Source organism: Ambystoma mexicanum, chromosome 10, assembly GCF_040938575.1.
Source record: "Ambystoma mexicanum isolate Mex_15411 chromosome 10, UKY_AmexF1_1, whole genome shotgun sequence".
In the NCBI taxonomy this organism is placed as follows: domain Eukaryota; kingdom Metazoa; phylum Chordata; class Amphibia; order Caudata; family Ambystomatidae; genus Ambystoma; species Ambystoma mexicanum.
The window spans coordinates 1,157,116,968-1,157,131,260 of NC_090932.1; the positions used below are offsets into that span (position 1 = coordinate 1,157,116,968).

A 14,293-nucleotide genomic window follows, 5' to 3' on the forward strand; every position below is an offset into this window, starting at 1 on the left:
AGGTACACCTCCCACTGCAGAAAAGCCTGGAAGCCTAACTGCTAGTAAGAACACCATGATATCAAGAGGTACTGGAGATGCCAATAGGAAGCACAGTTCACGATAAAGGGTTTGATGGTGGCTAATGGGTGACTATTAATCCCTATTCTTTCAACTCAAATGGTATCCGGACGCTGCAGAAGAGCACCTGGCAATACCATGTTCACAACACTGAGTTGTTGAGGGATGTCAGTTTCCAGTGCGAAATAGGCTCGTCCTGATAGTTTTCCTAAAGCAAATGATACTAGTTTCTAGATGTACATTTAGGGTTGTATACGAATTGTTCGTTTTACAACTGTTTGAATTACAATTGACCTTTTCACAATTGACCGAATTGTGAAGGTCAATTGTAACATATTTGTGGGGGGAAACCCCCCACCTAACGCCAAACCCCCCAAAACCCCTATATATATATATAAATAAAAATATATTACCAAACAGATATATATATATATATATATATATATATTTATATATATATATATATATATATATATATATATATATATATACGGTCAATTGTGAAAAGGTCAATTGTGACCCTTTAAATTCGGTCAATTGTTCATTCGAACAATTGTAAACGAACAATTTGGGTAATACCACATTTAGCAGGTGTCTGTCGTAGATGTGGCCGCCTCGACTTCAAATTTACTGCCACCTCTTCTCACTTTCATGAATTATGGGATCTCCTGAATTGGATCTTATTTTTGGAGCAAACTCCAGGGAAGATAGGAATGGAGTCTGCTCGATAATGCAGTAGATTCATTGTTGAAAATTCCATTGTGCACTAAGCATTCCATTGGTGGCTTGGACGCACTTAGTGAATGTTGAATGTGGAAGTAGTTGTCTATGTCATGTGCAGAGAAATGAACAGTGTTTTACCAGCCATGGCCACCTGTGGTTCCAGGATGAGGTTTTAGTCCACAATGACTACAAGGTTTCACACTACGTGGGCAGGTTGAGTTCATGGCATCAGACCAGAGGATTTCCACCACCGTGCTTAACAGGACTTCTTTCTTCCTGGAATTGAGTTTTAAGTATTTACAGATGATGGATTTAGTGTTGAAACCTTGTTACGGTTGATTGTCAATCCCATTTCCATTTCTCAAAGATTTGGTTATCTGCAGCATAATTAAGGAAAAAACAATCAGAGTTGTAAGTGCAGGTTGAGAAGCTGCAGGGATAGAAGAACGCCATGTTGGACTTCCCATTTAAAGGTTTTGCCCCTTGTGTTGAAACTGGTGCATTTCAAATGCCTTCATAGCGAAGAGCTCGAACCAAAGCAGGGTGTTCTCATTTGTACCCAAATTGTACAGCATACTAAGAAAGAGTGGATGAGTGACAGGGTTGGATTCTACAGGTACATCCATGAATATAAAAGTACTGCTACATCCTGATCCTGTTCCATTTTAAGTTCGTCAAATATGGTTGTGATTGTCAATTCAGTTCTCAGGACTGACCGGAAGCCAACTTCATCTTAGAATCTTTTTTTCTCAACAAAAGACTTAAGTCGATCAACTACAATAGATTCTGCCAAATTTTCAAGAAAGGGGAGATGAGAAATGGGCTTAAGATCAGGCTTGGACTGGCCTATAGGGCAATAGGGCAATGCCCGAACCAAAAACCCCAAATGCTTGTGTCGGCCAGTTTGATGGGTTTCTTTACTATGCGGCTAGTAATTTTGACTAGTGTTGCTTAATATATATTCTTTAAATTGCACAATTTGCATCACATTTTATCAAAAAACTCCCCCTTCGATTCTATTCAAAGCGTCTGTCACAAAAGCAATGAATTGCCATTTGCAACTGCGGCCACTTTGTCATTGATGCCCGATTTTATTCCCCAGTCCGGCCCTTCTTAAGAATAGCTGTATCCTTGTATCCATGGATGTTTTGTATTTGGAGTAGCCTAATTAGCAACAGGGCAGCGTTATCCTGGCAGGGCATATTCTAGGCAATTATGCGTGAAGCCATTTCCAGAGAGATCTTAGTCCGAATTTTGATAATGTTCTTGGGACCATTTTTTGCCAGATCTTAGATGAAGTTTTGCAATGATGGAATACGATCAGATAAGGCTAAAGGGATATTGAGCTTGCATAGAACAGTGCCAAATTATGTGGAGATAATTACTGTCAAACTAGTCTTTCTGGTAGCACCACCAGAAGGCAAACCTCTTTGATCTGAAGGAGCTAGAATTACCACAGGGACGTTATAACCCATGTTCCAAAATTACTGTGGTATTGCTGCAAAGAAATGAATCGCACCACTAACAGGTACTTGAGGAATAACTATGTGGTAAAAGCCTCACTATTCTGAGCAATACTGAATGTCTGAGGCAGCTATATGCCATGACATAGCGTATTAGAGGAACCACTGGTTGGCAATGATAGGGTTACATAAAGGCCTTGGAATTAAACTAGGTCTCGTCTCAGAGCCTCACATAAAGAATGACCTCGACAGTGGTGTACATGTGTGACGATACTGGATAATCATGGTTGCACAGGTCAGCATGCAGCTGATTTAGCGATGTATGAACCAGGTATGGGAATTTTAAGGTGTGCCCCAGGTCAAGACGGCGGATCATTTGTGAGATTTATTGGGCTCCATTACACAGGGTGCATCGGTCAGGATTGAGGTGCAGTAGGAGAGCGAAGTGTAGGCCCCAGTACTAGAACAACAGGACAACCTGCATACCATGAGTATATGGTGTACTCAAGAGGGTTGTGTGAAGACTACAATGGTGTATTCAAAGCAGATAATGCAGGTCAGGACTTGAGTGAATGGCAAAACTGTTCCATGTGTTTCAATCGTTTTCATTGTTCACGCATCCTTGTTCTTTCTCACATTCATTTCTGTCCTTCCCCAGCTCGGGAGTCAGCAGTCTGGGACTTGGAGCAGCAGCACCTGCGTGAGAAATATAACCTGTTTAATGAGCAAGTGAAAGAACAGCATGGCCAACAACGGCTTCAGCTCCTCAAACGGCAAGACAAGGTGAGCCTTCAAAGTGAGCATCAGGTGGCACACATGAAGGCAGGATAGCCTGCCAGAGGGCTCAAGAGACATGTAGACACCAGCAACGGGCCATAGAAGCACCCATACGCCACCAAGGGGATCTCGCATCATCTAAAGGTGACAGAGTGGCCGTGTAGATAGATATCCATGTATCCCTAACCAATGAGCATGGTGGAAATGGCACACATGAAACCAACCTAGAAAAAGGAAGAGAAAACAATCACAAATACAAAAAGACCATTTTATAATCCCCAAAAGTTACTGTCATAAGAACATTTACTAGTTCATAAATAAACGCCGGAAACTCTTTCTACAAAAAAACGAACTTATTCTTAAGTTAAAAAAACGAACATTTCTCATTCAACACACTTTGGCTCAGATGTGATGACTGATTATTTTCAATTTTACATTTTTAAAATAAAGGTAGAGATTGTTACCGAGATACCGGATTGCCATCCAAAACATCACCCTCACAAAAATGAATGTATCAAGCTACAATCAGCACATCAGTAGTGGGCCACCTTTATTCTTGGAAGGAGCGATTGTTCGTGTTGACCTCAAAACCAAATAACACCAGAATCAATTGTGCACCAAAACGGCTGCTAAAAATCATTGGGCAACAGATGGCCCTAAATTCATCGCTCACAGGGAAAATTCCAATCAACCTTAAACAAAGTCTGGTCAGACGTTACTGAGAAACACAAACCTCAGTTGGGCCCCTTAGCGCACATTACGGTCCACCACAATGCTCCATGCCATCACGAAGATAAAAGAAATACAATGATTGTGTGGACACCAAAGTTATTAGGAGGAGAGCCACCTACAGCAGCCCAGCCAGTGAACCTTCAGCCCTGGTATTGGGAACAGACCTGCAATGCTGGGAGCCTGTCTTTACAGCTTGCTCACAATAGTTGATTTATGATACACAGAGGGCTCTAGAGGATAGCTCGGGGGGATAGCTCAGGGGCAACGTGCTCGCCTTGGAAGCAAGACGATATGGAGCACCACAGGTTCGATCCCTGGGTCTGCGCTTATGAACCTCTGGGTATTAAGCGCGTTATAAATAACCTATCATATCATATCACATTAGGAGGTATATGGTTGCTGTACCTGTGAGTAGCCTTTGACATGGTGGACCACACGACTATGGTAAAGAAGTTATGGTAACTCATGAAAAATGGAAGTCAGGCAGGCTATGGACTGATTTTGGGTTCCTTTGACAGACAAGTCTCATAAGGTGCCGTTAAGGCCTTATACATCTCAATACTTTCCACTACCTGTGGTGTACCACCAGCCAAACCTCCTTGCAAATTTTATTTGACATATTTTCTGATTCTCTTCATAACCATGAATTCAGACATTCGAGCTCATTTTCCATATCGCCAGAAATTGCACGCACCACGGAGGGGGCTGCCTACATTTGCACGTAACAGGAAAATGGCGTAGTGGTGTAAACGCTGTTGCATTTGTATGTCAGAAAGGATGGGTGATGCAAACCCGGACATTCTGCTCTGTGCCAATCTCTGCCATACAAATGCATTAGAATGTGAAGCGACGTAAAATACAGGCATACAATATTTTACTTTACCAGCACCTTGAAAAGGAGCTCTGTTGAGTTATAGGGTATGCCTAGTGTACATGGCACTCACATGTGTATCACAGGGGATAGCAGTACGACACAATGCAACTTAGTTGACTGTCACAAATAAGCAAGCTATCAACGGGCTGCTGCTTGCATCGCATTGCCACTGAAACAAAGGTTATTTCTTAAGCCCAGTAAGACAACTACCAAATGAAAAAGGCATCCAAACACCCCTTTTTGGGGAATGTAGTCTAAATAAAAGAAAATGTCAAGTGCCTCTGGATCATCTTTTAACAGAGATTATCCCTTTGAGCCCAAATAGGAGACCTTTGCAAAAACCTCTTCCTCCATAGCCACATGATTTTAAAAATATGCACAAAAGCCTCCTCTTTCTGGCTTAGGATTGACTTTTACTTGCATGAATCAGAGTTAATGTGAAGCTGGGCTATTAGAGCAGGTCTATGAAAAGCTCACCCCGCCTACAAGTGGAAAAGAACGCCACAGATAGGCTTTTAGGGGGACATCATCATGCGCCCGGGGAAATGTCCCCTGGCACCCAGAGGAGAAATGATTTACATTGTTTATGGGTCAATGCCAGTTTACTCCAAAAATAAAATGTGCTTGGATTGTCTCAAAAGACATTTAAGGTCAAGATGAATGGCTCTTAAATTCTCCCTCGTGTAGATTAGGTGCATATGTCAAAACAATCCTATCAGTTCTAGACACTAAGTGCTGGTCTCAGCTCCTAATGACACCGAGTAGAGATAGCAGTCATCCGTCCCTTGGTTGACAAATAACTCAAAACGCATCCTTCCACAATAAGTGCTATGTGACTGTTTATAATCCCTCAGAGACACCCAGGGAGATCCTGCGTAATGGTGTGTAGAGACACCCAGTGCCAGGGGGCTTTGCAGACACTCACTTATCACAAATAGTCTGTAAATACAGCAAGAGGGGGTTCACGTGCAGCAGATAGAGCCAGATCCCACCAATGGGAAGGAAAGGCACCAAGGGCTGTCGAGATGTACAGAAGAAACCAAAGGGCTCTAGGACAGAGTTCACAGTGAAGGTTTAGTGGACTAAAAGGGGCATTGCAACAAACCACTTACACGTTATAGTTATCTGAAGACCACTAAGGGGATTAAGGGGCACCCAGAGGCAGGCAAGGGGCTTTTAGAGAATGCCAGAGGCTACAAAGGACAGAAGCAACATGCACATGTCCCAAGGGTTCTAAATAGACAGCTTTGGACAGAAAGGCTTGTATGGTACTTCCAAATCACGTTAACACCATGAACTTCATTTCTCACTTGTCACGTCCATTCATTGATCCATTTGCTAGTCCTTATTCCCTAAACTAAACCACATTCCTAACATTTCACTACATAACTCGACACACATTCAACTGGGCCTCAATCTTGACAATGCTTCATATTTCTCATGCTCTGAATCTCATGCCTGGACACTCTGCACCTGATTATCATCCCTTTTTCTTTGCAGGAGAAGGGACAGATGATTTTTTTTCAGCACCAGCTGCTTGAAGAGCTGAAGACCCGCCAAGCACAGCAGAGAGGACGCCTGATGAAAGTACAGCGCAGCGAGGCCAAGACCCACCTCAGTATCTTCAAGGAGAAGCTAAGAGGCCAGGGCCTCCCCACTGCTGAGCAGAGAGAGAGGACTAAGCAGGTACACTTCTTAGAGACTATTAGCTGAATGACCTGGACCAGGAAACTGGTGATAGAAGATCCGAGGAAGGGTTAGCATGGGGAGTCAACTAAAGGAGGTGGGAGGGCGCCCTGTGAAGGATAGAAAATGCAACACATGAAGAAAGAAGGGGCCCATTGGAGGCATAGGGACTTCCAGTGCAGGGCAGAGTGCTCCCAGTGAAGAAGGGTGAGTCCCATTGAGGAAGGGAAGCCCCAAGAAGGTGGCTTCTCTGTGGAGAAAGGGGATCCGTGGGGGAGGCCAAGAAGAGGAGGGGGTGGCTGTAGTATGCTAGCAGTCCTTGTGCAGAGTGTGAAGTGTGGAATCAGAACAGACAAGATAGAATGGTGAGAGAGAACGAAGGGTTGAGAACAGTTGGTTACGATGAGAGGGTAGGGTGAGGACTGCTGGAGGGGTTTTGATTTACTGGACTCAAATATTAAATAAATACCATTTCATAAAGTGGTGTCCCTCGCTGATACTTCATTGTGTCGACGAAGTACCCCTCCAGCTCCCTGTGCCTCACTCCGCGGTCTGTTTCCCCAGCTTACATGCACCTATTAATAAGAAGAAAAAGAAAAACAGTAACTAGCCAGGAGTACTGAGCTTTGCCCTACGCTCAAGCTTTCTCTGTAGTTTAAACAGAAGGGGAACCAATACTGCCTGAATAGCACCAAACCCTGTTCTGCGTGAGCGACTCTTACGCAGTTGCTCAGGCTGCAGAGAAAAGCACCCTCCAGTGTTCAGAGCTACATTGCCAAGTGACACCCATAACAAAAGGAAACACTGTTGCTGCGGTCCGCTTTGACGGAGCCAGTGCTCCTGTACACTCCTGTACCTGAACCGCCTCGCGGGAGGGAAGGAAAGGCAGAAACTGACAGATAAATAAACGAAAGGAGTGAACAGAGAGCAAGACAACAATTGTAATGAGAAAAGAAAAAAACAATAATATATTCTTGAAGAGCCCTTGAGAATAAAGAGCGCTTGAAGAAAGATGCAGTGGCAATGGAACACAAACAGAACAAAAGCAGAAGTCAATGACAGTAGTCAGCATAGAAGGTGATGGAGACGTAAGGGAAAGTCTGAACTCCACAATGTTATAGAACATATCCCCACCAATGACCTTTCTTCTAACGCCCGGAGAGCCCCTGTATCAGGGAAATGCTCTAAAAAGTTTGTTTGAGCGCTATGCTGCCAAAGTGCGCAGGGCAAACTATGGTGTAGAAAGAAAAAAATCCCTTCGAATGCATTGTCTTGGCATTGGTCACCAAGAGAAATGTAATTACCTCCCCAATCTCACTCATCAGGAGTCTGACAAACTGAACGAGTATGAAAGGTGCATTGGCAAAATGGACAAACAGTACGAGACGGAAAAGAGTGTTATCTTGGAAAGATATATGTTTGGGAAGAGAGCACAAAGAGAAGACTAATCTGTGGAACAGTACTTAGACGTTTTGCCAGAACTTGCAATTTTAGACAACAGACAAATGAAAGACTCAAGAGATCAGTTTATGCTTGAGTGTAGAGACAGGAAAATAATAAAACAACTGGGGTCTAAGGGAGATCCTCCCCTTGATGAAATTCTAAGAATAGCCAAGGAAGTTGAACACACCAATAAGTGTTCAAACTCTAGAAAACAAAAGCTCTACAACACAAATCCTCTGAGGGTGTCAAAGTCACAGAATCTGTGGCAGCAATATCCAATGCCCAAACAAAAACCAATGTGACAAAACAAAAATACAGCGAGGGCTGCCAATCCAGGCAATTGGCAAATGAACATGCGAGGCACAGCACCAATGCCCAAAAAGGGTGCTACAAATGTGAATTATTGGGTCACTTTGCGAAATGTCCCTCGTGTCTATGGAAGCAAAACGTGCCAGGTGCAAAAGAAAGGGACACCTAACCAAATACTGCAGCTCACAGACGATCAACCTCATTACAGTGATGTATGAGTATGCCGAAGATGGTAATAATGGTAAATGTGTTGAAATAATCATTGACCCGTGTGCAAAGTACACCCTCCTCCCGAGAGCAAAGTTTGTTTGGCTGTTTCCAGGAGAAAAACAGATGGATTTAGACATCAGAACGGTGGCTTATGGGGTGCAAGGATCGGAATGGTAGGATGGTTTATGGGAACATTTGAATTCAAAGGAAGAGTTGCATCTGGAAAAGTCTACGTTACAGAAAAAGGTACTACCCGTTTGCTGAGCTGGCTCCAACAGAAAAGGCTGGAAATTAAACTTAATCCCAATGCGAGTGAGATGGTGTTATACTATTGTGAAAGTGAATTCAATCCATTTTTTGGCAAGAATACAGGATGTTTAAAGAGATGTGTGCACCAAATCAAATTACAGCAAGGTTCTGAGCCTGTGGTACATAAAGTCAGGAAGATTCTCATGCCCATTAGGGGAAGGTTGAAAGAAGAGCTCAACAAACAAAACAATTATGGTATAATTGAGAGAATTGAAGCTTCTGAGTGGGTTTCCCTGCTTGTCACAGTGGCAAAACCTAATGGAAACTAAGACTCTGTGTGGATCTCTGCTCACTCAACAAGTGCCTTTTTCCGGATCACCATACTTTACCGAATATTTCACCGTGGGATATGCACTTGCATTCTCATTGGACCTCGCATCTGTTCATCACCAGATAAGGTTTTACCCATGTTCAAGGGAACCAACCGCCTTCATCACACCAGAAGGACATTCCCAGTTCATACCTATGCCTTTTGGTCTAGCGTCAACTGCATCCACATTCCAGAGAATTATGTACAAAATCTTCAAGAATGAACCCGGGAGTTATACTTCCAAGACAATAATGTGTTGGTCTTTGAAGAAGATCAAAAAACACATAATGAAAGGTTGAGCGAAGTGATGAAGGCATTGTGGGAAAAGGGTCTCACAATAAGTGAGGAGGAATGCAAATTTAATCAGAAAGAAATTGGCTACCTGTGTCACACAATCTCAGAAAGAGGGATCAATCCAAAAATAGAACTAGTTAACAATATTAAAGACACACCTAAACCAAAAGGCAAAGACAAACTATATTCATTTCTAGGGATATTGGAATGTTACTCCAAATGTATTCCTAACTTTGCAGACAAAAAGGTAAACATGAGGTCCCTGCTTAAAGACAGAGCCAAGTACGAATGGAATGCCGAATGTAGCAAGGGATTTAGTATGATCAAAGCTGCCCTGAACCAAACGCTGTCACTTAAGAATTTAAAAGTGGGAACACACGCAGTAGTGCCAACGGATGACAGCAGTACTGGTTTCGGCGCTGTAATAATGCAACTCGAAGACAGCAAAGAATACGTCATAGCCTTTGCTTCCAGACTACTCAAAGGGGCAGAGTATCAATTACTGTACTATTGAGAAATGACTTCTTGCGATAAAGTGGTCCATAGAAAGGTTTAGAACATTTTTGTGGGGATTGGAATTCAAAGTGTCTACAGACCCCAAATCACTGAAAGAAGCACTACAGAAAAAGGGTGTAGACAGAGTTTTCTCAAGAATAAGATGGCTGTTATCGCTCCAGGAATATGCTTTTGAAATGGAGTACATTCCTGGAAAGAAAAATATACCTGCAGGTAGCTTGTCTCATTTGGTGTCAAATAACAAAACCTATTCCCAAGAGGAAGAAATTGATGAAGAGGATGATTGTGTTCTGAGTGTTGAACAGAAATATTTTTCAAAGGAAGAGTGGAATGCCTATCTTGCAGAGGATGAAGAACTGGAAAGAGTGAGCAAAGAGAAAGTAGAGAATGGATCAATTTCTAAAAGTAGTAAAGTGGGGACAGATATGATAGGCGTTTGGCCCATAAGGGTTGTGGTGAGTGCGTTATGAGGAGTGGCAGAATAATACCTCCTCGTGGAGTAAGAGGAAGATGTGTACAAGTGGCCCATGAGGGTATCAGGGTATCATCAAGACCAAGCAGAGTGCCTGATTGGAGTATTTGTGGCCCTGGTGTGATCTGGACATTGAGAGGGTGATGAGAAGTGTATTTCATGTGATTTGAGTGAAAAAAGTTTAAAATCAAGGGAAAGTCTAATGACACAAATGTTCATTACCTGCGTGCCCTGGGGAAGTGTTGGTATGGATATAGTTGGACCAATCCATAGTCGGGGGTATTGTATTGTCTTGACAGACACATTGTCAAAGTGGCTGGAGGTAACTATAACCAGGAATATAACCACAAAGAAAGTCATAAACTGCATGGAATAAGTATTTAAGAGAAAAGAGAATCCTGAATAAATACTGACCGAAAACGGTGTACAGTTTAAATCCAGAGAAATGCAAGATTTTCTTGAAAATAATGTCTTTGTTCACAAATTCACATCAATATACCACTAACAGACCAATGGGGTAACGGAAAGGTTCAGAAAAGTGGTAAAAGATTGCATTAGGTGAGCCTGGGCCAACAATGAAGATTGGGACAAGGCTGCTATGAAGGGGATACTAGCCCATAGGTTCTCACCACACATTACTACAGGCTGTCCCCCTTTGAAATTTAGTAGGGGATGAAAGCCCAGCAGCAAACTGTGTCCACCCTGGTTAAAGAGAGCAAGGTAGGTTTGGGAAGATGTAGAAAAAGTGAAGCCCCACATCAGGAATAGAGAAAGTTACAACACAATGAAATATGTTGAAGAAGGCAGTGTAGGAGAGATAGAGATAAAAGAAGGAGAAATAGAGAGAGAGAAATTGCCTGCTCCCCTTAGGGGAGGGCCAATTAAGTGGTCACTGCCCCTGAAGGTGATTTAAGTATTCCCATAGGACATAAAGCTGTCAAGTTAGAAGATGGGAGAGTATACAACCTAAATAGAATGGTTAGGGTAATTGAGCAGGGTGAAGGAAGCGTACTGGTAAATCTGAGAAGTCCTATGGTGCATGTGAGAAGAGAGAGACTCAGATGCCAAGGTGGATGTATAAGGCTTTTTTATTCACTTCTTCTCATACCTAATGCAGATCCAACTAGGTTTTTTCACCTTTAGATCTTTCTCATATCAGTCTTTTCTTAGGATCAGGCTGTTTCCAGTCACCCCTTAGGCTGTCCTTCCTCTGATCTCTCAGCTTAATGAGCCCAATAGGACTGTGAGCTCCCATCGTCAGCTTCTTCCTCCTAGAAAGTAAAAATGTAGAATGCAACAATGTTTCCATTGAGGCCTCTTTTGTAGTGGATTGGCCTTGGCCAATCCCAGTCTGGTTTTGTTGTACTGCCTCCCCCTTCCCACTTAGGCTGGCCCCACCCTTTTCCCCCTCCCCACGGTTATGTCGGGCCACCATGACACCTTCTCCCAGTCTGCGTACAAACAGTTTATATCTCCTACACTCCATTACGTCATGCTCCATGTGTCTCGCTGTGCAGAGGTAAGTGTGTGTGTTCGGTCGGGTGCATGTCGAGTGGTATCCTAGATGCTGGGTTTCCAAGAGGCTCTGTGGCATTATATGACCCTGCTTTGACGTCGGCTTCCCCGGTATGAGGGACGCCAGTGCACCAGGGCATATTTCTGACATCGGGCTCTGTGATCCAAATGCCTCCCTGGGCTGCTCAGTTGACATTGAGGTTGGGGACTTGGATGAGCCCAATCGCTCCACACATACCCTCGGCCCCATCACCACCTATAGCTAACGCCTGTTCAGGCATTCTAGCGTGTCTCGATACAGGGACTCGCTCTCCTGTCCGATGCCCCATCTCACATCCCCACCATTAACATCCTGCCGATAGGGCCGATTGCAGGGCTTGGAGGGATAATTGGCCACAACTTTGAATGAGGCAGGTTGATGTTAGGTCATGAAAGAAAAGGGTGAAGAGTGAAAAAAACAGCAACGTACACAATGACAAACCATTGTAAAGGGGTGTGATCCATATAAATGGGGAAAGACCTGCCTGTCAGGTAGTAACATAGAAATTCCACCGCCCACTTGATGGGCAGACATTCTTTGTCGATCGTGGAGTAAGGGGGTTTGTGTGGGAGCAGTTTCCGACTGATAAAACAGACGGGTCTAAAGTCCTCCGGGGTCCCTTGAGAAAGTACTGCACCCAGGCCACGTCCGGAAGCATCCGTCTGCAACAACAAAAAAAGTTCTACAAAGTCGCGACACATCCAACCAGGATTTTGAGAGGGCTCATTACAAGTCCGGCGGTGCAGATAAAAAGTGGAGGAATTTCCATTTACCTCAATTTTTCCTGCACCGGCAAACTACAAGTTTGCCGGTATTACCTCTGGCGGTATAATACCACCGATTTTAAGCTAGAGGTAACTCCTCCACTTTACTTCTAAGCATCAGTGGTATTACCATCCAGTAATACTGCCAGAGCTAATGCCGGCAAAAATCCCTATGGAGTCCTATGGACTCTATAAAATGGGGATTTACACTGCCAAACCACCACTTATAATCTGCGGTATTACCTCCAGCGGTAACACTGACTGACCAAGTGGCAGTATCAGTAATTCCGTTTGCTGATATTCTGGCAGATTTACCCAATGTCTTTCAAGTGATTGAAGGCCTATTTAGCCCTTACATCCTGCTACATGTCCCCTTTGTGAGAGGACTTCAGGGCATTGGTCAGTGGTGCTGCCACTGAGGAGAAGTGTGGCATGAACTGGTGGTAATACCCCACAAAAACTAGAAGGCTCATATTCCTTTTTTTATATTCAGTAAAGGTATCTTTTTGATGGCTTCCACTTTGTCAACTTGGGGACTGATTTTCTTTAGATTGATTCTGAAACCAGCTGTTACCAAGGTTTCAACTACCTTTGTTATATGCGTCGAATGTTCTCGCTAGGACCTACTGAAGAGAATTATATCATCCAGATATGTGGCGCATGTGTCACATGAGGCTTTCAATTATTTGTCCATTAATCTCTGGAAGGTCGCAGGGCTTTATGTAATCCAAAGGGTAGTACTTTGAATTGATCCAGGCCCTGAGGACTGGCAAAAGTGTTTTTTTATGGTGCTGAGCTTGTAGCAGTATCTGCCAATAACCCTTGGTTAAACCAGTAGTGCTAAGGTATTGTGCCATTCCTAGGTTGTCCAGGAGTCCGTCCACTCTTGGCATCAAACAGAGTTTGTATATTGAAATGGTATTCAGCTGTCGGAAATACCTACAGAATCTCGCTAAACCATCCAGTTTTGGTACCAATACAATAGGTGAGCACCAGGGGCTCACTGAAGGTTTAATTAGGTCGAGTTGTATCATTTCTTCAATTTCTCGCTGTACCTTTTTTTCTTTTTGTTTTGAGTATACGATAACTGTCTAGCCTGACCATTCTGTTGGGCCTAGTGTGAATGGAGTGTTCTACCAGTGTGGTACGGCCAGGAAGGTTAGAAAAGACTGTGAAGAATCCTACGGATCCTGCACTGAAACCCTGCCTAAAGTCTCCTCCCAAGTGGCCAGGGAAAGTCAGACGCTTCCTAATATTGACCTTGGGGGGGGTGTACTGTGGGAGGATCACCTGGGAGGAGACAAGGCCCAGGGTGGTGAGGAGATCCCATGGGATGAGATGCAATATTTGTCTTCTGAATGGAGGTGCCTTGATGGATTGCCAAAGCAGGTAATGGTATATAGATATTATAATGTCCCTGACCCAGATATAAGGTATGTGTCCCAGGTTACATGTTAAATCTGAGCAAGCCCTATTAACACAGAAATCCTTCAAAGTATCTCAAGACAAACACCCTCCTTTCTCCCAAAGGTCTAATGTAACAGGATCTAGAGAAAATGCCTTAACACCAATGTCATCCTCTTTAACAACTAAATCTAGTAATACATCCTTTAATAATTTTAAGGGAAATAAATCCACCCTTAAAATGAAAGCTAATTTTGTTGAAGGGGACTACATGTCCCATAATCCTAAAAGTACTGGGACGAGGAAGAAGGTTGAAGAGGCATGCAGTTGCAGCAGTCAGGCAATTAAGCCTAACAGCCATTGTTGGAGTCAGGCAATTGAGCCTAACGGCA

The 14,293-nt window shown here is 43.4% G+C and overlaps 1 protein-coding gene across 2 annotated transcripts in view; it reads left to right on the forward strand.

The window, feature by feature from the left end:
• Window positions 1-14,293, forward strand: part of LOC138492113 (STE20-like serine/threonine-protein kinase) — a 520,802-nt gene that overhangs the window by 410,360 nt on the left and 96,149 nt on the right. For both annotated transcript variants that reach the window (XM_069619087.1, XM_069619086.1), the window contains exons 14-15: window positions 2,905-3,029; window positions 6,130-6,315. In XM_069619087.1, coding sequence (XP_069475188.1) covers window positions 2,905-3,029; window positions 6,130-6,315 — 311 coding nt within the window. The remainder of the gene's footprint in view (window positions 1-2,904; window positions 3,030-6,129; window positions 6,316-14,293) is intronic.